Here is a 23,578-nt window from a genome sequence, read left to right as displayed (position 1 = left end):
TTGAAGCAAAATATAGGCAAGATTATGGGAATATCGTGTCAGGATTGAGGCAATATAATGTCAGGATTGAGACAAGGAAACAGCCAAATAAAGGCAAGATTGAGGTAACATAGTGGGATCTGAGGCAAAATTGGAACAAAATGACATTAAGATTAAGGCAAAAATCAAGGCAATATCATCAAGATTAATACAATATCAGACAAGAGCAAGACAGAGGCACAATAACAGGGCAGGAATGGTGTACTCACTGATCGGGTGTCAAACTTGCAGTTGGTGATCAAGGAGAAGAAGACACAGGTAGATAGAGAGGTAGGCAGACAGAGGGAGGCAGACAAAGAGGTAGACAGGTGGGTAAACGAGAGGTTGAAAGGCAAATACACAAACTATTAAAACTACACACAGTACACAGATCATTGATCACTCTATGCTAGGAGAACCAACTCAGCAGATACACAATCTCATCAACACTCCTACACAGTGAGTGGATCCAGTGCCTGAATCAACCTACTCTGTGAAATGGAAGATAGTACGTTGTGTTCAACTCACATTCAGCATAAGGGCATTGGAGCTTGTGTTCTTTTGGTCTTCTACCAAGATAATGTCAGGCTTCTCTATTTCCAGAGTGATAACCATTTCACTAGTTGGTGGCACCGGTGCGGCTGGGGCAGGTGAGGCTGTTGAAGCTGGTGTAGTTGTTGAAGGTGCTGTAGATGGTACAAGCTCCAGTAAACAGAACATCAATGGGTTTTTTTAATTCTGTACATTTAAGTTACTGTTACTATTTTAAGCAAATTGGACATAAATACAACATCCTAAGTAAGACTTCTGCAATTGCATTTACAGCTTAGGCTTCTTCTTTTTTGGATACTCAAACTAGTATGTAACCAAATAAACAGTTATGTACAATCAACCTTGGAAAGGGCCTCCCAACATAAATGTATTCCTTGATGACTAAAACACTTGAATACAGTATTTGACTACAGTTGGTCTACCAGTGCGTAATACACACATACAATGTGCTTGGATTTCATCGTGAGCACACAAACACCGGAAGAAGCATGTCAACAAATCCGTCCTGTTGTCATACTATCTGACTATAAAAGTGTTCATTCTGGACTTGTGTGTGTAATCCATTATATTTCTCTTATCCAAGAATCCATTCCATTTTGTTTACATTAATTTTGGCGAAATGAATGTGTATGAACTGATCAGCAAATCACATCAACTCACTATGAACTCGTCTTGAAACGAACATTAGTTGTAAGGAAGACCGAAGACTTTGTGTCCCTGTCACTGTATTGAAGTTTCTCTTCAGATATGATATTGGCCATAAGTATTGTTTCAACTAAATCATCCATAGATCGTGGAGAGAATGTGTGAACAGCTGCTATATCCGGCCTTTTTTATGAGACAAATACACATGTAATCTTATCACTGCGCTTTGTCCGGCATACAGTACACAAATACTATTGAATTTGTAAATCATCATGTCTATTGATATTTTATCGTAATTTTCACGTTTGTATTGACAAAATTTGTAAAAGGCAAAACAGGCATACAAATTCCTATTGCCGCCATGACCATAACACATGAGATGCACAGTAAAGCAGTGCACGTGTAAAGGAAAGTAACTACACACTATAATGGATCGCGTTGTTTTTAAGTATTGTAGCATTTCACAGAATGGGCTGTGTGTTCTAGACATGGAATATTGAAGGATTTTTTTTGTAAAAATGGATATAAAAAACAAAAATTGCGGCGGTGCCTGAGACCAATACTGTTTTTGTATTTTTAGCCTTATTCAGAAACTATTTATATTGACATATGTTCTGAGGTATGGTTATTATTATGACAAATCTGTACATGTGTGATGTCCTCTTGGGCAGTCTCACCTTTCTCTACATCAGTGGTGGTTGAGCCAGCAGGCGGGGTGGGCATGCCCTTGGTGAAGAAGTCGCCCAGTGTCATGAGGAACTCCACACACACACACACATGCAGGCTGCTCATCTTCACATCAACTGCAACACATACACAGGAGATTGCTCTGTCGGCCTTCATAATAATACAACTCAACACAGTGACTTGATGAAATACTGCATCACCATAGCAGTGTACTTACAGTACCCAGCTCTCACTCCAGCATCCTAAGAGAATAAGTGGATGTTGTTTTAGGCCAAAGTCGGCAATACTCCAGTCATATGATGACATCCCATGAGTGGATGATGAACAACAATCCATGCCATCATGTAATCAACCACTGTACCCACCCACTCCTGTCAGCACTTACACAGACATGGGGCACAGCTGTTCTGCCCAGAATACCTTTAGTGATTAGAGATTCTTAGTACTTAGACAAACAGCTGACACAATGTTTTCACTGCACATGGCAACACTAACTGTTCTTGTCCTGTGTGGCGTTCTGCTTGAAGTTGACATCAATCATGTTAGCGGTGTGTGTTGATGTACGGGACGTTGTCGTACTCCTCTGTATCATCCTGCAAGACCAACAAGCAGGTCAGCACATGTCTTCATGACACATACAATAATGTATGCCTTCACCTACAGCAAGAACATGACTTGTTTATGAGTAATCATTGCATCCCTGCACTTACTGTGTCTTCTTTAGCATTAGCTAATAAATACTACAGTGCCTTATGTGCACCTTAGTAAAGACTTCACGATATGCTAACATATAACCATCATTGTAAACTGCACGGGGAACATGTCATTGGGTGTTATGAATGCTAGAATATATCTGTATATGCTCCTACAGCTGTCCAGACAGATGGGTACTTACATGCTACTTAAACAATGCTAAATATATGGATAAACATCAAACATACAAAATATACTGATATATCAAGAACACAAAGCACACTGATTACAAAATATATTGATATATGAATATATTTTAACTAATTACAAAAAGTATTTCTCTGTTCATAATTGGCAGCCATCCATATTGGAAACTAAAATTCCATCACAAAAATGTGACGTATGTTCAACAAACAACAATTTGAGAATGAAAATGTCAATGGTAAGATTTACAACCCTCCACCATCAAGAGAAACATGAAACAATACTAGTTACTGTTACTACTAAAGGACAGATAACACACAGGTCACACTTCCTGACACAGGTCACACAGGTCACACTTTCTGACACAGGTCACACTTCCTGACACAGGTCACACTTCCTGGCACACAGGTCACACTTCCTGACACACAGGCCACACTTCCTGACACAGGTCACACTTCCTGACACAGGTCACACTTCCTGACACAGGTCATACTTCCTGACACACAGGTCACACTTCCTGGCACACAGGTCACACAGGTCACACTTCCTGACACAGGTCATATTCCTGACACACAGGTCACACTTCCTGACACAGGTCATACAGGTCACACTTCCTGACACAGGTCACACTTCCTGGCACAAAGGTCACACTTACTGACACACAGGTCACACTTACTGACACAGGACACACTTACTGACACAGATCTCACTTCCTGATACAGATCACACATCCTGACACACAGGTCATACTTCCTGACACACAGGTCACACTTACTGACACAGGACACACTTACTGACACAGATCAAACTTACTGACACAGATCACACTTCCTGACACAGGTCACACAGGTCACACTTCCTGACACAGGTCATATTCCTGACACACAGGTCACACTTCCTGACACAGGTCATACAGGTCACACTTCCTGACACAGGTCACACTTCCTGGCACACAGGTCACACAGGTCACACTTCCTGACACACAGGTCACACTTCCTGACACAGGTCACACTTCCTGACACACAGGTCACACTTCCTGACACAGGTCACACTTCCTGACACACAGGTCATACTTCCTGACACAGGTCACACTTCCTGGCACCCAGGTCACACTTCCTGACACAGGTCATACTTCCTGACACAGGTCATACTTCCTGACACACAGGTCACACTTCCTGACACAGGTCACACTTCCTGACACACAAGTCATACTTCCTGACACACAGGTCACACTTCCTGACACAGATCACACTTCCTGACACAGATCACACTTCCTGAGTGACACAGGTCACACTTTTTTGACACAGGTCACAGATTCCTGACACAGATCACACTTCCTGACACAGGTCACACTTTCTGACACAGGTCACAGATCCTGACACACATCACACTTTCTGACACAGGTCACAGATCCTGACACACATCACACTTTCTGACACAGGTCACACTTTCTGTCACAGGTCACAGATCCTGACACACATCACACTTTCTGAAACAGGTTACACTTTCTGACACAGGTCACAGATCCTGACACAGGTCACACTTTCTGACACAGGTCACAGATCCTGACACACATCACACTTTCCGGAACAAGTCACACTTTCTGACACAGGTCACAATTTCTGACACAGGTCACAGATCCTGACACAGGTCACACTTCCTGACACAGGTCACACTTTCTGACACAGGTCACACTTCCTGACACATAGGTCACCTTTCCTGACACAGGTCACACTTCCTGACACACAGGTCACACTTACTGACACACAGGTCACACTTACTGACACAGGACACACTTACAGACACAGATCTCACTTCCTGATACAGATCACACATCCTGACACACAGGTCATACTTCCTGACACACAGGTCACACTTACTGACACAGGACACACTTACTGACACAGATCAAACTTACTGACACAGATCACACTTCCTGACACAGGTCACACTTCCTGACACAGATCACACTTCCTGACACAGATCACACTTCCTGACACAGATCACACTTCCTGACACAGGTCACACTTCCTGACACAGATCACACTTCCTGACACAGATCACGCTTCCTGACACAGGTCACACTTTCTGACACAAGTCACACTTTCTGACACAGGTCACAGATCCTGAAACACATCACACTTTCTGACACAGGTCACAGATCCTGACACACATCACACTTTCTGACACAGGTCACACTTTCTGACACAGGTCACAGATCCTGACACACATCACACTTTCTGACACAGGTCACACTTTCTGACACAGGTCACAGATCCTGACACACATCACACTTTCTGACACAGGTCACACTTTCTGACACAGGTCACACTTTCTGACACAGGTCACAGATCCTGACACACATCACACTTTCTGACACAGGTCACAGATCCTGACACACATCACACTTTCTGACACAGGACACAGATTCTGACACAGGTCACATTTCCTGACACACATCACACTTTCTGACACAGGATACATGTCCTGATTCATGTCACACTTATTGACACACAATGGTTATGGGTAGCCTAGTGGTTAAAGCGTTTGCTCGTCACGCCTAAGGCCCAGGTTCGATTCCCCATATGTGTACAACGTGTGAAGCCCAGTTCTGGTGTCCCCGCCGTGATATTGCTGGAATATTGCTAAAAGCGGCGTAAAACCCTACTCACTCACTCACTCACACATCACACTCAGAAATACAGGCTGCTGCAAATGACAGAGATGAACTGTATGAAGCAAGAAGAATATAAGTAAGAACTATTTGTACTTTTGAGCAGCCTAATTTATTTTGATTACCAAGCTAAAAACATCGAGCGGATTATGATAATGAACTGTAGTAATGAAGTCCCTAGAGTGCAGACCTTGCGACGAGTCACCCCCTCCAGTATATGCTGTGCAAAATTACGTTCACAAATGAAACATGAATTCTTTCAAATTTGCCATGAAGTAGGTTTGGATAAATTGTAATCCTGTGATGTGATGATGTCACATTCCTGTCAGTCTTAGGTCAGTGCATGGAAAATTAGATACGTTAAACCTGTCAGGTACTCCCAGTAATGTACCTGTGTGTAATGTGCGCATCACCTATAGCTAAAGATATGGTATATATCTGAACATACAGTGATCCCTTGCTACAACGCTACCTTTGAGGTCCAAATAACCGAGGTGGAGTAAGGGGTAGATGACCAACACAACAGTACATGTTCTGCCTACCTAAAACAATCTACGCTTCATGTTTCAGACTTTAAAAAATGATTAGAATAGTAGTTGTTTATGATTCATAATGTGAAAATAGACTATCGAGTGTTATGCACTATAAAAAAACCTATCGTAGTATCCCTTCAACGAATTCAGGTGAACGAACAGATGTAACGAATGGTCAATAAAAATATGAATTTTGATATAAAACGTAACTAGAATTTACCATTTAAAAGGGGTGCCGTAACATGTATTTTCTGCTCTCCAAGGCATTGTTTTATATGAAGAGATTAAGATTACCGTGTGTACTTTTTCATAAACTAAGTCAGTCACCGTTTCCTGCGCTACATGTATTTCCAGTGTTAAAATGTTATGTTGACATATAATAGTCAAACTGCCTCAAACATGACTTAAGCAAGTCAAAGTATGGCATTTATGACATTCTCTTGCAATTAATGTTTGTTCCAAGGTGTCAATAGCGATAATCTGACTGTGGTTGCTGTAAATAACGGTGAGTTGTGCGATCTTCCGATCACTTCACACACGATTTCACTGAAATTAATGTAAACGATATTGAATGAAATTTGGAATAAAATTTATAAAAAATATTACAAACTTAAGTCCAGATATACAATGAACATGTTTTTATAACCATAAAAATGGGATTAAATTGCGTACTGCAATTTGGATTTGTTGACTGGTATTTCTGGTGTTACGTGCTCGCAATGTGCAGCTGAAAATGTTTTTGAGATAGGGGAAAACATCGTGTCACTGCAAAACTTGAGTTTATTAAAAATATAAGTAAATTTGGGGAGCAATGCATTACTGCGCGCTATAACCAAGTAAGTGCCATATTGAAGGGCACAATAGGGAGGGACCACTGTATTTAAGAAATACATGACGAGGGTGAACCATATGCCATTTATAAAAGTGTTAAATGTTGGCTAAATATTGTCACAATGTCTGAATGGCGTATACCAAGAAAATGTTATAATATGATGTGTATCTATGATGAACAAGGAAAGACAAATTGGGTTATAAAGCTAAGAAATTGTATGTGTAAACTAGGATTGGCAATGTGTATTTTTTGCCAAACATATGAAAACAAAACAATATTTCAAAAAATGTTTCAACAACGTTTGAGAGACAACTTTCAGCAAACATGGCATAGTGAACTACTTTCCTCCTCAAAAATGCATTATTATGCACAAAACTTTTATAAATTGTGAAACCTATCTGAAACTCATGCCGTCAGTAAAACTAATACCTCCTCTTTCCAGATTTCGATTAAGCTGTCATAATCTAGAAATTGATAATGGGTGGCATGCAAATATTCCTCGAAATCTACGTAAATGTAAGTTATGCAGCCTAAACTGTTTTGAAACGGAGTACCACTTTATATTTAAAGTGTTTGATAACTAAAGACAAACTTATATTAAAACCAGGTTCTATCTCCATCCAAACTATCATAAATTCATCTTCCTTTTATCATCACAAGATCCTAACACTGTTGTTAATTTTGCAAAATGCATTAATAATACTCCAGTTAAAAGAAACTTATTATCCAATGTTTAACAGCCTGTCTGTGTTATTATATTCTGTACACAAAGGCCTGTGGCCTACCGGTATACGTATTGAATAAAACTAATAAAAAATGGAGTCATTTATTTCTTACATTAAATATCAACATTATAATACTTACAAGCTTAAAAAAATATTTATCTGTATTTTTATTGCCATATCTCGCCTATTTATGAATGTGATTGTTCAGCCACTGCATTTAACCGTATTGCCCAGCTACATCTAAGGGAACAACTCACTTCCCTCTAAAACCTAGCGTTGTCCAATTACAATGTCATGAAGTTGCGAGTGTATCCAGAAATGATGTCTTATCACGAAATAAACCCCTCTTCGTCCTCCGTTGTTCTTTGCAATCTATCGCCATGATTGTGTAGCTATCTTATGTATTGTGATAATGTATTTATTTCAAATTTGAAATTTTGGGGGACTGACATTTGGATAAAGGTTTACTTCCTAAATGAGATAAAGTTAGTCCTAGATGAGATAAGGTCCTGAGTGTGACAAGGTTCTGCCTCTAGTACTGTAGCTCACCCTGCAGTAAGTCTAACACCAGTGTGCACAAACAAAAAAAGATTCAATTCTCAGTCAGGTGCTGTGCTGTCAGGAAACAGATCAGTAAGAGCATTTCAACCAAGTATCCTTATCTCCATTGTGAGATGGATGGCTGACTAGACATAACATGACCGTGCTCCTTCCCTGGTGTTATCTCGGTACTTACATACTCAAGTATCAAGTATCTTAAACTAAATAAACATTAAGTAAGGATAAGAATTTATGGATGAACAGCTTCTTTATTACAATTAAGAGCGACGTTTCGGTGAAGGTTCTAACACTGTTATCAAGCAATTGTAATAATGAAGTTGTTCATCCATAAATTCTTATCCTTACTTAGTACTCCAACTTCTAAATGCCTATCAAAGAAGTTAAATAAACACTAGCAGTTGTATTCTAAAATAAGTAAAACATGCATAAAAGTAGTCATTGCAGACAGAGACCCAATTGCTGACATCAAAGCAATAAATTAATAAATGTTTCATGTGTTACTGGCAACAATGATTCTGCTGGAGACAACTCGCAGGAAAATGTTATCATCATTTAATAACCTTTTGATCTACAGGACGTTTTTGATCATATTTGACACTGCCAGTAGTTGTAGTTAGTGTTTTCATGTCTGCAAGAAGGCCTCCTGCAGGGAGAGTAGACTGGCTACAAGAGGGCGCTACAGAGGTACAACTGTTCCATGGTGTACAAGACGCTGGTTGAGCTGTATGAACTAAATAAAGACACCATTGGACTGACAGGTGTCAACATGCTCACTTACCGCAACAGCCTAATGGGGCAAAGTGAATACTAGTATTAATCAGGTGACACATTGAACATGATACTGCCACATTCAACCCAACTACCACAGCAATAGCTGGCACTCACAAGAAGGCTGACATCATGGCATCTGGTGGTAAATCATGGACAATGGTTTCTACCAATCTAGGATTCTCGTTATCAAACATGGGTGATTTTAACTTTACAAGCAATATGTCAAATGACCTCTTACACACACAGGCATAAAAACAGAGAATCAATAAGTGATCATTGCCCAAGCCAACAAAAACAAACATGATTGACAATTTACAGAGTAGAAGGTGGTTGTCTTTAGGAAATTCAAAGATTATCAAACGTGTGTTGCTAGGTTACCAAAGAATATCACTTGGTCACCAGATTGCCGATTAACATTTCCCTGTTTACTGACTCTGAGATGGGCCAATGTACAGAGATCTAGACTTTTGCATGTATTTATACTTATCATATTTTAAGTCCGAACAAAACAAAATGACGTAAACTTATCCAGGACATTCAATTCCCCAGCCTCCTTGTTTCAATGGTAATGTTACAGAAGTCCTCTCCCCCACCACACACACACACTGCTCAACATGGGTGTGTCAGGTTGACTGTGGCAATATCTAACACAAAACGAGGTGAAATCTACATGGTCATAAAACAGTGCATGACTTAAACATGTATGACAACCGTAATTCTAACATGTAATCAACACAACACAAAACAGTTGGGACTTAAAACTACAGCTTTGAAATAAACTTTGCAGCAAAAACATGCACAGGACTTTTACTTGAGATACATAAAACAGTTATCTGTCACAACTTCTTCACTTCAGTTACACTAGCCGATTACATTACATTTCATTACAACCATATCAACTTTGCGGATATGAGAAAGAGCAACAGCCTACCTTGATATGCCCTTCTGACTCTGAGGGCGCAGGTCGTCTAAAATGGTGTCTCGGAGGATCACCTTGGTAACCATAGAGGTGTCGGACATCATGCTTCCGTCCAGGGCAAACATCATCAGTGCAACCTTGCCCAGTGCCTTAATGGCCTCGCGCTGACACACGCCGGTCGTCTGGGGAACAGATTCATCCAGTGCAGGATACAATCGGATATTCTATTCTAATACATATTACTTCCATATTACACCCTTATATTCCAATCATATATATATACATGGTTAAGTTCGCTGCACTTGATAAGTGTTTCAAGACAATATAATCATATCTTAGTATCCGCACTGGCAAGAAGTTTGGCATTTCCCAGCTGGGTACATGACATAAACTTCATCTTCATCTGGAAGACTTGGCCCATTCAGTAACCAATTACAAACAATTTACCAATGACAATCCAGCACATATTCTGGAGAAAAGAAACTGATATGCTGCAAATGAACCAGCTTGATGTCTCCTACTGTTCTACTGAACTAACCAGGTCGGTGTTTCCTACTGTTCTACAGAACTAACCAGCTTGCAGTCTCCTACTGTTCTACTGAACTAACCAGGTCGGTGTTTCCTACTGTTCTACAGAACTAACCAGCTTGCAGTCTCCTACTGTTCTACAGAACTAGCCAGCTCGGTGTTTCCTACTGTTCTACTGAACTAACCTGCTCGCTGTCTCCTACTGTTCTACAGAACTAACCAGCTTGCAGTCTCCTACTGTTCTACAGAACTAACCAGCTCGGTGTTTCCTACTGTTCTACAGAACTAACCTGCTCGCTGTCTCCTACTGTTCTACAGAACTAACCAGCTTGCAGTCTCCTACTGTTCTACAGAACTAACCAGCTCGGTGTTTCCTACTGTTCTACAGAACTAACCTGCTCGCTGTCTCCTACTGTTCTACAGAACTAACCAGCTTGCTGTCTCCTACTGTTCTACAGAACTAACCAGCTCGGTGTTTCCTACTGTTCTACAGAACTAACCAGCTCGGTGTCTCCTACTGTTCTACAGAACTAACCAGCTTGCTGTTTCCTACTGTTCTACTGAACTAACCAGCTTGCTGTCTCCTACTGTTCTACTGAACTACCCAGCTTGATGTCTCCTACTGAACTAACCAGCTCGGTGTTTCCTACTGTTCTACAGAACTAACCACTCGCTGTCTCCTACTATTCTACTGAACTAACCAGCTTGATGTCTCCTACTGTTCTACAGAACTAACCAGGTTGCTGTCTCCTACTGTTCTACAGAACTAACTAGCTCGGTGTCTCCTACTGTTCTACAGAACTAACCAGCTCGGTGTTTCCTACTGTTCTACAGAACTAACCAGCTCGCTGTTTCCTACTGTTCTACAGAACAAACCAGCTCGGTGTCTCCTACTGTTCTACAGAACTAACCAGCTCGGTGTCCCCTACTGTTCTACTGAACTAACCCGCTCGGTGTCTCCTACTGTTCTACTGAACTAACCAGCTCGGTGTCTCCTACTGTTCTACTGAACTAACCAGCTTGCTGTCTCCTACTGTTCTACTGAACTAACCCGCTCGGTGTCTCCTACTGTTCTACTGAACTAACCCGCTTGGTGTCTCCTACTGTTCTACTGAACTAACCAGCTTGCGGTCTCCTACTGTTCTACTGAACTAACCAGCTCGGTGTCTCCTACTGTTCTACTGAACTAACCAGCTCGGTGTCTCCTACTGTTCTACTGAACTAACCAGCTCGGTGTCTCCTACTGTTCTACAGAACTAACCAGCTCTGTGTCTCCTACTGTTCTACTGAACTAACCAGCTTTGACTCTCCTGAGTACAGTGTGACAGAGATAGACTTGATCTGGAAGTTGAACTTCATCTTGGTGTACACCAGTTGTGTAGGGGGCTCAGTTACTGCCTGTGTCTGCTGGGCACTGCCAGGGGCAGCTGAAACATAAGCCGACAATTCAGGAAAATAAAGGTCAGATGCGCAGGAAATCTTTTACTGATGTTTTATTGGATGATGACTTACAGTAAGCATTATTTATTAGTGCCTCATGGGATGTCGGTGCCAGTCTGGAGTACCTACCTGCTGTAGTGCTGGTCTGGGGTGCCTACCTGCTGTAGTGCTGGTCTGGGATGCCTTTCTGCTGTAGTGCTGGTCTGGGGTGCCTACCTGTTGTAGTGCTGGTCTGGGGTGCCTACCTGCTGTAGTGCTGGTCAGGGGTGCCTACCTGCTGCAGTGCTGGTCTGGGGTGCCTACCTGCTGTAGTGCTGGTCTGGGGTGCCTACCTGCTGTAGTGCTGGTCTGGGGTGCCTACCTGCTGTAGTGCTGGTCTGGGGTGCCTACCTGCTGTAGTGCTGGTCTGGGGTGCCTACCTGCTGTAGTGCTGGTCCGGGGTGCCTACCTGCTGTAGTGCTGGTCTGGGGTGCCTACCTGCTGTAGTGCTGGTCTGGGGTGCCTACCTGCTGTAGTGCTGGTCTGGGATGCCTGAACAGCAGGCTCCACTGCAGGTACAACATCTGTCTTGGAAGAGGTCTTTGCCGGGCTCTGTCCCTCTGACAAGTTATCATTCAGTACACTCATCGTCATGGTGAAGTCTCCCTGGCTCATCTTCACCTAAAGATCAACATGCACACACTGTAACAATGCAACACTATGTAGTAACACACACTTTTCAACAACACACACACTATATATACCAACACATTCACTCTGTAACACACACACACACACTATGTAACACACACTATAAATACCAACACATTCACTCTGTAACACATAAACTATACACTATGTAGTATACACACTAATACACTATGTAACACACACGAGCGTGCACACACACACACACATATGTAACACACTATAAACACACACTATAAATAAAAACACATTCACTCTCAAACATATACACTATGTAACACACACACACACACACACACACACACTATGTAACACATACACTATGTAACACAGCATTGAGTAGCATCACAACCCCATCCCAGGATAGTGGAAAGTGACAGACTGTAGTGCACTACAACCCAAGCCCTAGGTAGTGGAAAGTGACTGACTGTAGTAGCACCACAACCCCAGCCCTAGATAGTGGAAAGTGACTGACTGTAGTAGCACCACAACCCCAGCCCTAGATAGTGGAAAGTGACTGACTGTAGTAGCACCACAACAATACAACACCAGCCCTAGATAGTGTAAAGTGACAGACTGTAGTAGCATCACAACCCCAGCCCTAGATAGTGGAAAGTGACTGACTGTAGTAGCATCACAACCCCAGCCCTAGATAGTGGAAAGTGACTGACTGTAGTAGCATCACAACCCCAGCCCTAGATAGTGGAAAGTGATTGACTGTAGTAGCACCACAACCCCAGCCCTAGATAGTGGAAAGTGACTGACTGTAGTAGCACCATAACCCCAGCCCTAGATAGTGGAAAGTGATTGACTGTAGTAGCACCACAACCCCATCCCTAGGTAGTGGAAAGTGACTGACTGTAGTAGGATCACAACCCCAGCCCTAGATAGTGGAAAGTGACTGACTGTAGTAGCATCACAACCCCAGCCCTAGATAGTGGAAAGTGATTGACTGTGGTAGTATCACAACCCCAGCCCTAGATAGTGGAAAGTGAGTGACTGTAGTAGCACCACAACCCCAGCCCTAGATAGTGGAAAGTGACTGACTGTAGTAGCACCACAACCCCAGCCCTAGATAGTGGAAAGTGACTGACTGTAGTAGCATCACAACCCCAGCCCTAGATAGTGGAAAGTGACTGACTGTAGTAGCACCACAACCCCAGCCCTAGATAGTGGAAAGTGATTGACTGTGGTAGTATCACAACCCCAGCCCTAGATAGTGGAAAGTGACTGACTGTAGTAGCATCACAACCCCAGCCCTAGATAGTGGAAAGTGATTGACTGTGGTAGTATCACAACCCCAGCCCTAGATAGTGGAAAGTGACTGACTATAAAAGCACCACAACCCCAGCCCTAGATAGTGGAAAGTGACTGACTGTAGTAGCACCACAACCCCAGCCCTAGATAGTGGAAAGTGACTGACTGTAGTAGCACAACCCCAGCCCTAGATAGTGGAAAGTGATTGACTGTAGTAGCACCACAACCCCAGCCCTAGATAGTGGAAAGTGACTGACTGTAGTAGCACAACCCCAGCCCTAGATAGTGGAAAGTGACTGACTGTAGTAGCACAACCCCAGCCCTAGATAGTGGAAAGTGATTGACTGTAGTAGCACCACAACCCCAGCCCTAGATAGTGGAAAGTGACTGACTGTAGTAGCACAACCCCAGCCCTAGATAGTGGAAAGTGATTGACTGTAGTAGCACCACAACCCCAGCCCTAGATAGTGGAAAGTGACTGACTGTAGTAGCACAACCCCAGCCCTAGATAGTGGAAAGTGATTGACTGTAGTAGCACCACAACCCCAGCCCTAGATAGTGGAAAGTGACTGACTGTAGTAGCACAACCCCAGCCCTAGACAGTGGAAAGTGACTGACTGTGAGTGCCTCCAGTGTGCCGCCCAGGTCCATGTCTGGCTGGTCATGGTACCAGGCAGCGGAGAGGTTGCGGTTCACAAACACAGATATGGTCACAGGCTCCAACAGCAGAACCTCCGCCTCCACCTGACCAGTTTTGACAAGAACAGCCCTGAAAATAACAGAGGTCAGTGAGACTTCCCCAATCTATTCTGTGTATACATATTGGATGCTTGGGTGGTCAAATACACTTAATGGAGTATTTAATAGCTGGAAAGTTGATTTTGAATTGACGTCATTGTAAAATAGTCTTTTCTGGTTGAACTCTCACAGCTGTGAGATGCATTAGACATCACTAGATTGCTATGACATGATGATACAGTGGAGGATTCATGCAAAATTATATGTCTTTCCTTCACAACTAACCCCACATAGCTAACAGAATTCTGAAAAAAGGATGTTCTGTTTTTCAAACTATAAACCAAGATACATATCAAGAAAAGTGTTCATGCACAGTGTCAAGTCCACAAGATTTCCAGGGTTTCCAATCCCATTAAAATTTCTTTTTGTTTTGCTCTTAACGTTATTAATATTATTCTGTATCTGCTGTTGATAAACAAAACTTTTACAAACCTGTAGAGGTTATGAATTCTCTGATGAAATCCTCCTTGGGGCACTTATTGCATTTTCCTGGCTCAAGAAAATCTACATGACATAGTTGTAACCATTTTCCTTAATAAAAAATGTTACCACACAAAAAACTTCGTTTCTGAGCACGCTCGCTTGAGTGTTTGTCGAGGTTGGTAATGTTTGATGAACGTGCTCGGCTGGCACCAAATAGCCGCGGAGCAGATCTCCTCAATGGGCAGAGCCGTGGCGTACGCTTGTGTCGTAGCCACTGCTCTAACCGAATGAGCCTTCAACTTGGTAGGGGGGTCCCTGCCTTGTAGGGTGTACGCCGTACATATAGTAGAGACTATCCACCTGGAGATAGTTTGTTTGCTCGCGGGTGAGCCAGCCTTCCTACCGCCATAACAGCAAAATAGTTGATTATCCTGCGATAGCTGTAGAGTACCCCCGGACTGTCGATGCGGCCACGCCGTCATCTAGTCGCGACTGGAGGAACTCAAGCACGGCTACGAGATCTGCAGAAAAGGGATCTGCAATCCCTCTATCAACACACCAGCGTGCAAGGCAGGCCCATCTATCCTCGTACTGAACGTTTGTCGAATCCCTCCGCAAAGCCAGTATTGTGTCTGCAACTCTTGCAGGGATACTGCTCTTCTGGAGGCGATTCCTGACAGTGGCCAAGCCACCCACTGAATCCTGGGATTTGGGTGGAGGGCCTCGTTCTGGGATAGGAGGTCCGGTCGTAAAGGTAATAGAACAGGAGGCTGAGCCAGAAACCTGAGTATTACTGGAAACCAACTCTGCGCCGACCAAAGGGGTGCCAGGAGCACAAATAGTCGCGCAGGCTGAGTGGCTAGCTGAGACAGGACCTTGGAAATCAGAGGTACTGGGGGGAATGCCCACAGATTTCTGTCCGTCCAATCTAGCTGGAAGGCGTCCGGTGCCACCGACCTCGGAACGGGGACTTGGGAGCAGAACGTTGGTGTCTGGTGATTCACCCCAGACACAAACAGATCCACCTGGAACGACCCGTATAACTGGGAGATAATCCCGAATATCCCCAGGTCGAGCCTCCACTCGTGAGGAGCGAGGATCCGGCGAGACAGAGCGTCCGCAGGGACGTTGTCCACCCCGGGAGATAAACAGGTAGCACCCTGATAACGTGCGAGTCGCACCATAGGAGTGAGTGAGTATGGTTTTACGCCGCTTTTAGCAATATTCCAGCAATATCACGGCGGGGGACACCAGAAATGGGCTTCACACATTGTACCCATGTCGGGAATCGAACCCGGGTCTTTCGCGTGACGAGCGAACGCTTTAACCACTAGGCTACCCGACCGCCCCTCGCACCATAGGAGGAACTGCCACGTCTCTTGGAGAAGCAATGGAGACACCGTTCCCCCCTGCTTCCGGATGTAAGTCATTGCCGTTTGGTTGTCCATCTCTAGACGCACCACTTGGCCACGAAGCAGATCCGGGAAGCGTTGGAACACCAACCTGACCGCTCTCAGTTCTAGCACATTGATATGCAGTTTGATCTCCTGCTGGGACCATAGTCCCGAGGCAGTGTGATCGTTCAGAATGCCTCACCAGCCAGAGAGTGACGCGTCTGTTTGAACTGTGAGAGACGGAACGGGAGTGTCCAGGGGGAGCCCCCCGGGACAGATTCCCGACTTCGGTCCACCACTGAAGGTGTGCATTGAGCCACTGCGGAGTCTCGAGATCTTCCGAGTTCACCCAAAGTCGACGGAGTGCTTGTTGAATGGGTCTCATTCTCAAGCGCGCCCGCCAAACCACATCCACTGTTGCCGCCATGTTGCCCAGTAACTGGAGCCATGTACGAGCAGTGTGACTTGCGGACAGAAGGAACTTCTTCTAGTAAGTAACACTTCTGACCTTGGTAATGCGATCTTGTGACAGAGATACAAGTCCGCTCACCGTGTTGAAATTCGTCCCTAGGAAGACTAGATTCTGAGTAGGGCTCAGATCTGACTTCTTGAGATTGACTATCCACCCTAGAGTGATCAGAATGTCTATCACGTCTTGTGTAGCTATCTGACTCAGGGATTGCGATAGAGCTCTTAGTAACCAGTCGTCGAGGTATGGATGGCAGAACCGACCTTTTGACCTGGCCACTTGGGCGGGAATCAACATCAGCTTGGTGAACACCCTCGGGGCCGTGGAGATCCCGAATGGTAGAACCCTGAACTGATAACACCTCCCGCCGAAAGAAAACCTCAGGTATTTCTTGAACTCGGGAGTATGGGTACGTGGAGATAGGCGTCGTTTAGGTCTATTGACCTTAGCCATTAGACAGCTGGGATCACCGAGCGCAGTGTCTCCATCCTGAAGGACGGTACCTCTATAAGTTTGTTCAGCCTTTTCAGATTGTGAATAGGCCTGAACCCTTTTTTTTTGGTGACTAGGAAATATGTCGAGTAGAAGCCCTCGCTTTCCTGTCCCACGGGAACTGGTTCGATCGCAGCCTTCATAAGAAGTGGGTCGACCTTGGCACAGAGGAATTCCGCCTTCTCTCGGGTAGCAGGCACCGGAGTGTGCTTTATCCCGGAGAAGGGGGGCGGATGATGTTTCCACCGACGCAAATGGCCATCCCTTAGAGTGGACAGGGTCCAGGGATTGGATGTGAGTGTCTCCCATTCCTGCAGGAATAGAGCCAGTCGGCCGTCTACGGGGACATCCGGCTTGAGGCAGTTTGATAACATGCGACCATGGGTCCGCCCGGGGCACTTCGGGCACTAATGGGAACCCGATGGGTTCCTGGCCCCGCGAAAAGGCTGCTGGCCTCGACCAGCTGCCTTGCCCCAGCCCCTGCCTCTCTTGCTCCTCCTGGTGCCCTTACCTGAAGGAAGCGGCTGCTTCCAAGCAGGTGCAGACTTCTGACCCAGCGCGTCAGCGTACGAGGAGTCAAGTGGAGAGGTCCGCTTACGCGGTTTAACACATGGTACCTCCAACAAGGCCTTAGAATCCTTGATGGAGGCATACAACTGTGCGGCCTCTCGGACCACCTGCTGAGCCCCAGGGAAGAGGGTGGCACCCATCTTATATGGCAAAGCAAGTAGATCCTGGCGTGTGGAAGCCGAGTATTTGGATACCGACATCCACAGCCTGCGCATGCCCATGACTGCGCACATCATCTGCGAGGCACAGCTACGAATAGCGTCCCTCGCAAGATGACTATGTACCTCCGTAAGTTACGCGGCCAACTCCGAAAAGTCGGCCGGCCCCTCTCCCGGTAACTCCCTCTGTACGGCCGACAGATATGCGGAGTGTACAGACACACGGAGCTGCTGACATGCATTACGATATTGCTCCTCGAAGCAAACGTAAGCAGCCTTCAGCTCCGTACCGCACGTGGGAAAGGGTGGCAACCGCTGGCCCTGCTTGACCTTAGCCAAGTTGGGGGTCGAAGACCCCCCCAGGGTAACGGAGGTCCAGATGCATTCGTCCACCACCGGTACCTCAAAATCACCATCCTCTGCTAACGGGTACCGCTTAATAAGTTCGGGCAGGTCAAACTTCCTGTGGGCACCCGACAACAGAGGGTTGATGACTTCATGCACCAATGAGGACAGAATACGGAGCCGCACCTGGGGCGCCTTGCTCGGAGCAAAAGCGTCCCCCGGAAGGCGGAACTCAGTCGGATCCGACTGGGGCATGGGCGCCGTACATGCCTCAACGAGTAAGCAAAGGAAAATATACCTGAGGTCTCTGAGTCGTCTCCCCCCTCCTCCATCCACTCCTCTCTCATTTCCGAGCCGAAATTAATCGACTTTTCGCAGACAAAGTCGGAAGGGGACGCCCGAAGGCCTGGGCCTTCGCATCCCCGGGCTGCACCCGGCCCGAAGCCGAGTCCCGGTCCCGAGGTGCCGGGGGTTCAAGGGAACCCACCTGGCTCTGGGCTAGGAATCCGCTAGAGGAAGCCTCGGCCTCCTGAAGAGGCGTCTGGCTCCGCTAGGGAGAACTGTGCGTCGGTAGTGAACGGGCCAGTGCCCGCCACCCCTCTGCTTGGGAGCGACCTCGAGCCAGAGCCGAAGCCTGGTCTGAGATCGTCCCCGAGACCAAGTGGCCTGCCTCAGCCGGGCATATCACGAGGTCTCGAAGCTGCGTCCGGCGCCGACAACGGGGAAGGCTCGGTCCGCATCTTCTCTCGAAGCTGAGACTTTACCTCCTCCATCATCGACGCCATCTGCGACCTCAACAAGGCAGAGATGTCTGCCAAAGACGGTGCAGGAGAGGGTGCAGTGATTGTTATGGGGACCCTAGAGCCTTCTCCCGGGGAGGGAGCGGAGGAGATAGTCTCTTCTGCTTTTTTACCCTTTCTTAATTTTTTAGAGGGGGGGGTGGGGGTGGGGGGGCGAACAGTCTTTGCCGATCTAATATCCACCCCCGCCTTCAAGAGACCCTTAAAGTGCAAGAGATCCACTTGTCTCTTTTTCTGAGCCTGGGGGTGAAAGCAATACAGATCGGGCATGACCCATCGTCATGCCCGTCTTCCGCCAAACACTTGAGGCAAGTATCATGCCTGTCTTGGGGGGGGGATAGATGCCGAACATCCCGTACACAGTTTGAAGGTCTGTAAAAAAGACCGTAATTTCTGAGTTGGGCGGGAAGGGTAATAAAGTGTATCAGTGCGATTGAAAGATCGGAAAGATACGTGCATAAATTGTGAAACTAGAAGCAAAGGCGTAATTTAGAATGCGATTGGTAACGCGATACTAACAGCCAATGTCGTAGTATAATTGTAACACCAAAGTGGGCGTGTTACGTGCGAAGGTGTAAAAAAAAAGTAAAAAAAAAAAAGGTAAGTGTAATTTAAATATAATTAACACACCACCTTGGGTTTATTAAAGGAAAAGATTGTAGGCCAAAGCCCGATGATATAACATTAAAAACCCCAAGCCGCTTTTAATGGCCCTGGTGTTACACGTATCATACGTGGCACTACAATATGGACGCCACGACGGCCTTTGTTTCAAAGGTATCGTACACGTGTCACATAATTACAACTTTATAACTTTACAATGCGAGGTTGCCTTTGCATGAAAGAAATGTACCATACATACAGTTTGGTCTGCCATGGTTCTTGTACGAACGATTATCTTGTACTTTTTTAGGAGGGTGAGGCACCAAAAGGGTGGACGTATATCATACAAAGAACGAAGTTTTTTGTGTGGTAACATTTTTTATTAAGGCAAATGGTTACAACTATGTCATGTAGATTTTCTTGAGCCAGGAAAATGCAATAAGTGCCCCAAGGAGGATTTAATCTGAAAGAGAATCTGCAGCCCCGCAACATAGCACATGTACAGGTAGCACAGTGGTGTGAAAAAGTATTGTTTATAGTGAGCATGTTAGATAAGAGGAAAGATTGATGACACAACCAATCCAATCTGGTTTATTCCTAGTTGTGTGATAACTCACCTGGACAGTTTGAGTGAGCTGAGTACAATGTTCATCTTGTCTAATACAGCCGGGACATTGTTGGGGGAGTTCTTGCCTGCCAGGTGGAAGGAGTTAGCGATCTCCAGATTACCAAGGTCAGCCAGGAGGACGCTGCTGGATGTGGACTTCTGGGGAACAATGATGAGTGGGGCCTTCATGGCAATGTTAAGGCCGATCCGGGAAGCTGTCTCCTGTAAACTTTGCACCGCATCCGCAGAATACTCTGCCATCGCCTCTCCAGCCTCCGCTATTTTAGCCTTGGCAGCTTGGAAGTTGTCCAGGAAAGCCTGGAGCAGACAAACCGTTCCTGTATCCCATGTAGTTATCATACCTAGCTATGTAACATGTGTATCACAAACCCAGTGCAGTATTACAGATTACGAGATAAGTTATGTAAGAAATCCCCCAAAACTAGGTGGTTTTGTGATGTGTTTTACCCACCAGCAGGTCTGTAACGTATCTGTTGAGGAAGACCAATCTGATGCAGCCCAGGGCAACATCCACCTTCGTGTCCATACATGACATGTCGCCGTACTTGTCACCGGCCGTGCCGTTATTATAGGCAACAACGTCCAGCTTCAGCACCTCAGACCCCTCAATACCAAGAATCTGAAAAAACATCAGTTTAATATAAGGATACCAAGGATTTGAAACAAACATCAGAGTTTCATACAAGGGTACCAAGGATTTCGAAACAAACATCAGAGTTTCATACAAGGGTACCAAGGATTTGAAACAAACATCAGAGTTTCATACAAGGGTACCAAGGATTTTGAAACAAACATCAGAGTTTCATACAAGGGTACCAAGGATCTGAAACAAACACACAATCTAAATCGTGTGAGTTTAAGAGATCTGTGTTGGTGAACATCATAATTTGAATTAATAACAAAACTAAGAGGGGCTGAAATTAATTGAATCAAAACTGCTTTTGACAGTAAAAATATTCAAGCATTGCACCTCTTAAACATCAAAATTCCAGAATCTGATACGTCTCGGGCTGTCACTCCTGGAGGCAAGACCTGTATAAACTTTAGCTTCATATGTTTGGTATATTACATGTTTTGTGTTCTACATGTTTTGTGTTTTCCATGTTTTCTGTTCAACATGTTTTGTGTTTTAAATGTTTTATATTTCACATGTCTGGAGTCAGGTATGGTGGAAAGAAACTGCTCCGTTATCTTGGTTGACCCACCTTAGGGTACAGCGTGTCAGGTGTCGGGTTGTAGATCGTCATATCCTTCAGCACAGCTGCCACAGTGGTCTGGGCTTTCTGCACTGCTACCCGGGCATCAATACCTGCAACACAGGCAGTCAGACATGACACAACACTCCAGGCTGTCTTCTCTACAGCTTACATGAATCAGTACAACACCAGCAGTCAGACATGACACAACACTCCAGGCTGTCTTCTCTATAGCTTACATCAATCAGTACAACACCAGCAGTCAGACATGACACAACACTCCAGGCTGTCTTCTATATAGCTTACATCAATCAGTACAACACCAGCAGTCAGACATGACACAACACTCCAGGCTGTCTTCTATATAGCTTACATCAATCAGTACAACACCAGCAGTCAGACATGACACAACGCTCTAGGCTGTCTTCTCTACAGCTTACATCAATCAATCAGTACTACATCAGCAGTCAGACATGACACAACACTCCAGGCTGTCTTCTATATAGCTTACATCAATCAATCAATACTACACCAGCAGTCAGACATGACACAACAGTCCAGGCTGTCTTCTCTACTGCTTACATGAATCAGTACAACACCAGCAGTCAGACATGACACAACACTCCAGGCTGTCTTCTCTACTACTTACAATCAGTCAGGGCAACACAACGCACTCCACCTACCATTAATTTTGATGTCTGTTAGAAGCTTCTCATCTGAGGAGATGGCAACAGCAAATGATTTCATCTCAGCATTGACCAGGATGTCAATCAGGTTTGGGTCTTCTGGCATGCCCTTCTCTGTAACAGAACACTGACATCAGCAGAAGAACATACACTGATTCTCTCACTACTGGTACATCGGGAACATCTAATCATACAGCCCTTCTATTGTGGTTATTGAACTTTTTCCTTCCAGAGCGGGGGACCTTCCCTGAACATGAAATGTCTTTTGAGCTTTGAAACACACGCATCAGTGCAATGGCATGCAAAACCAGGAAAATTGTAACATGTAGTTTATAATGCCAAGAATATGATGGACAAGAGCGTGACCAATTTGCGTTGGGATCTCCTGCCAGTCCCTCCAAATATTTTGTGTTCCCCTTGTCCTGCCATTCAATGAATGAATAAAGAAAATGCATCTATCCAACACTGCAGTGACCGACAGAATCCTGGTCTTTGTAGTCCTACATGTCTCCTAGATGCAACTGATTGTGAACTGACTTACTTTTTCTTGGGGGCTTCTTGTCCTTGGTCTTCTCCTGTTCCTTCTTCTCCTGTTCTTTCTTCTCCTGTTCCTTCTTCTCCCGTTCCTTCTTCTCCTGCTCCTTCTGACTTGCTGTGGCAGGGGAGGATGGTGGCTGTAGTTTCTGTGCGAACTCGAGGAGACTGATAATGGCTCCCTGGTGCAGTAGCAGCTCAAGGCCTGAGAAAACAACAGTGATGGCCTGCTCCGTGTTCTTGTACGTTGTCAGGAACTCAGGACCCTCCTTGTTGGCCTGCATACAGACAATGGACAGTTGTGGAAGTCACTGGATACATGTTTCATGCCAACCTCACTGAAACCCTTATTAACAACTGTGATACAAGTCTCACCTTGACGTACTGCACCATCAGCAGCTTTCCAAAGCCGGGGCCGTTCGGTGTGTTGATGATGTTGATCAGGGAGCCATCGTTGACCGCTGAAACATAGACACATGTAAAATACAAGTCAACATCCTAGCAATATACTGTCATCTAATATACATCATGTGACAGCATACTGGGGCCACAAGCAATGCATGGACACTTACATAACACTTCATACTCCAACATAAAGTTAATAATGTCTTGATAAGCACATCATGTTAGTCTCACATTACCAATAAGGAAAAACCATAAGTGATTGAAAGTTAGCAATATAAAGTTAAAATCCAGGTTCATTATGATAAATGAAGACTTGTATTATGCAGGGCAATTCAAAAGCTGAGTTGACCT

The 23,578-nt window shown here is 44.9% G+C and overlaps 1 protein-coding gene and 1 long non-coding RNA gene across 8 annotated transcripts in view; one reads left to right on the top strand and one right to left on the bottom strand.

The window, feature by feature from the left end:
- LOC124116680 (vacuolar protein sorting-associated protein 13A-like) overlaps window positions 1-23,578 on the bottom strand; it is a 150,126-nt gene that overhangs the window by 76,411 nt on the left and 50,137 nt on the right. For 6 of the 7 annotated variants that reach the window (XM_048395128.1, XM_048395131.1, XM_048395132.1 and 3 more), the window contains exons 29-42: window positions 23,198-23,283; window positions 22,830-23,100; window positions 22,286-22,402; window positions 21,612-21,715; window positions 20,858-21,025; window positions 20,396-20,703; window positions 14,345-14,495; window positions 12,289-12,442; window positions 11,639-11,769; window positions 9,827-9,996; window positions 8,903-8,911; window positions 2,398-2,495; window positions 1,893-2,018; window positions 547-704 (exon numbers count right to left, since the gene is read on the bottom strand). In XM_048395128.1, coding sequence (XP_048251085.1) covers window positions 547-704; window positions 1,893-2,018; window positions 2,398-2,495; window positions 8,903-8,911; window positions 9,827-9,996; window positions 11,639-11,769; window positions 12,289-12,442; window positions 14,345-14,495; window positions 20,396-20,703; window positions 20,858-21,025; window positions 21,612-21,715; window positions 22,286-22,402; window positions 22,830-23,100; window positions 23,198-23,283 — 2,051 coding nt within the window. The remainder of the gene's footprint in view (window positions 1-546; window positions 705-1,892; window positions 2,019-2,397; window positions 2,496-8,902; window positions 8,912-9,826; window positions 9,997-11,638; window positions 11,770-12,288; window positions 12,443-14,344; window positions 14,496-20,395; window positions 20,704-20,857; window positions 21,026-21,611; window positions 21,716-22,285; window positions 22,403-22,829; window positions 23,101-23,197; window positions 23,284-23,578) is intronic. The other variant, XM_048395129.1, reaches the window with a different exon arrangement.
- On the top strand, window positions 3,317-3,681 carry LOC125379145. The gene is made up of 3 exons (XR_007220603.1): window positions 3,317-3,336; window positions 3,376-3,394; window positions 3,668-3,681. It is a non-coding gene; the product is annotated as an uncharacterized LOC125379145 (long non-coding RNA).

The sequence above is a fragment of the Haliotis rufescens genome, unplaced genomic scaffold, assembly GCF_023055435.1.
Source record: "Haliotis rufescens isolate VD_foot unplaced genomic scaffold, xgHalRufe1.0.p SCAF_14, whole genome shotgun sequence".
NCBI classification, from domain to species: Eukaryota; Metazoa; Mollusca; class Gastropoda; order Lepetellida; family Haliotidae; genus Haliotis; species Haliotis rufescens.
This window is presented reverse-complemented; position numbering and strand designations above follow the sequence as displayed.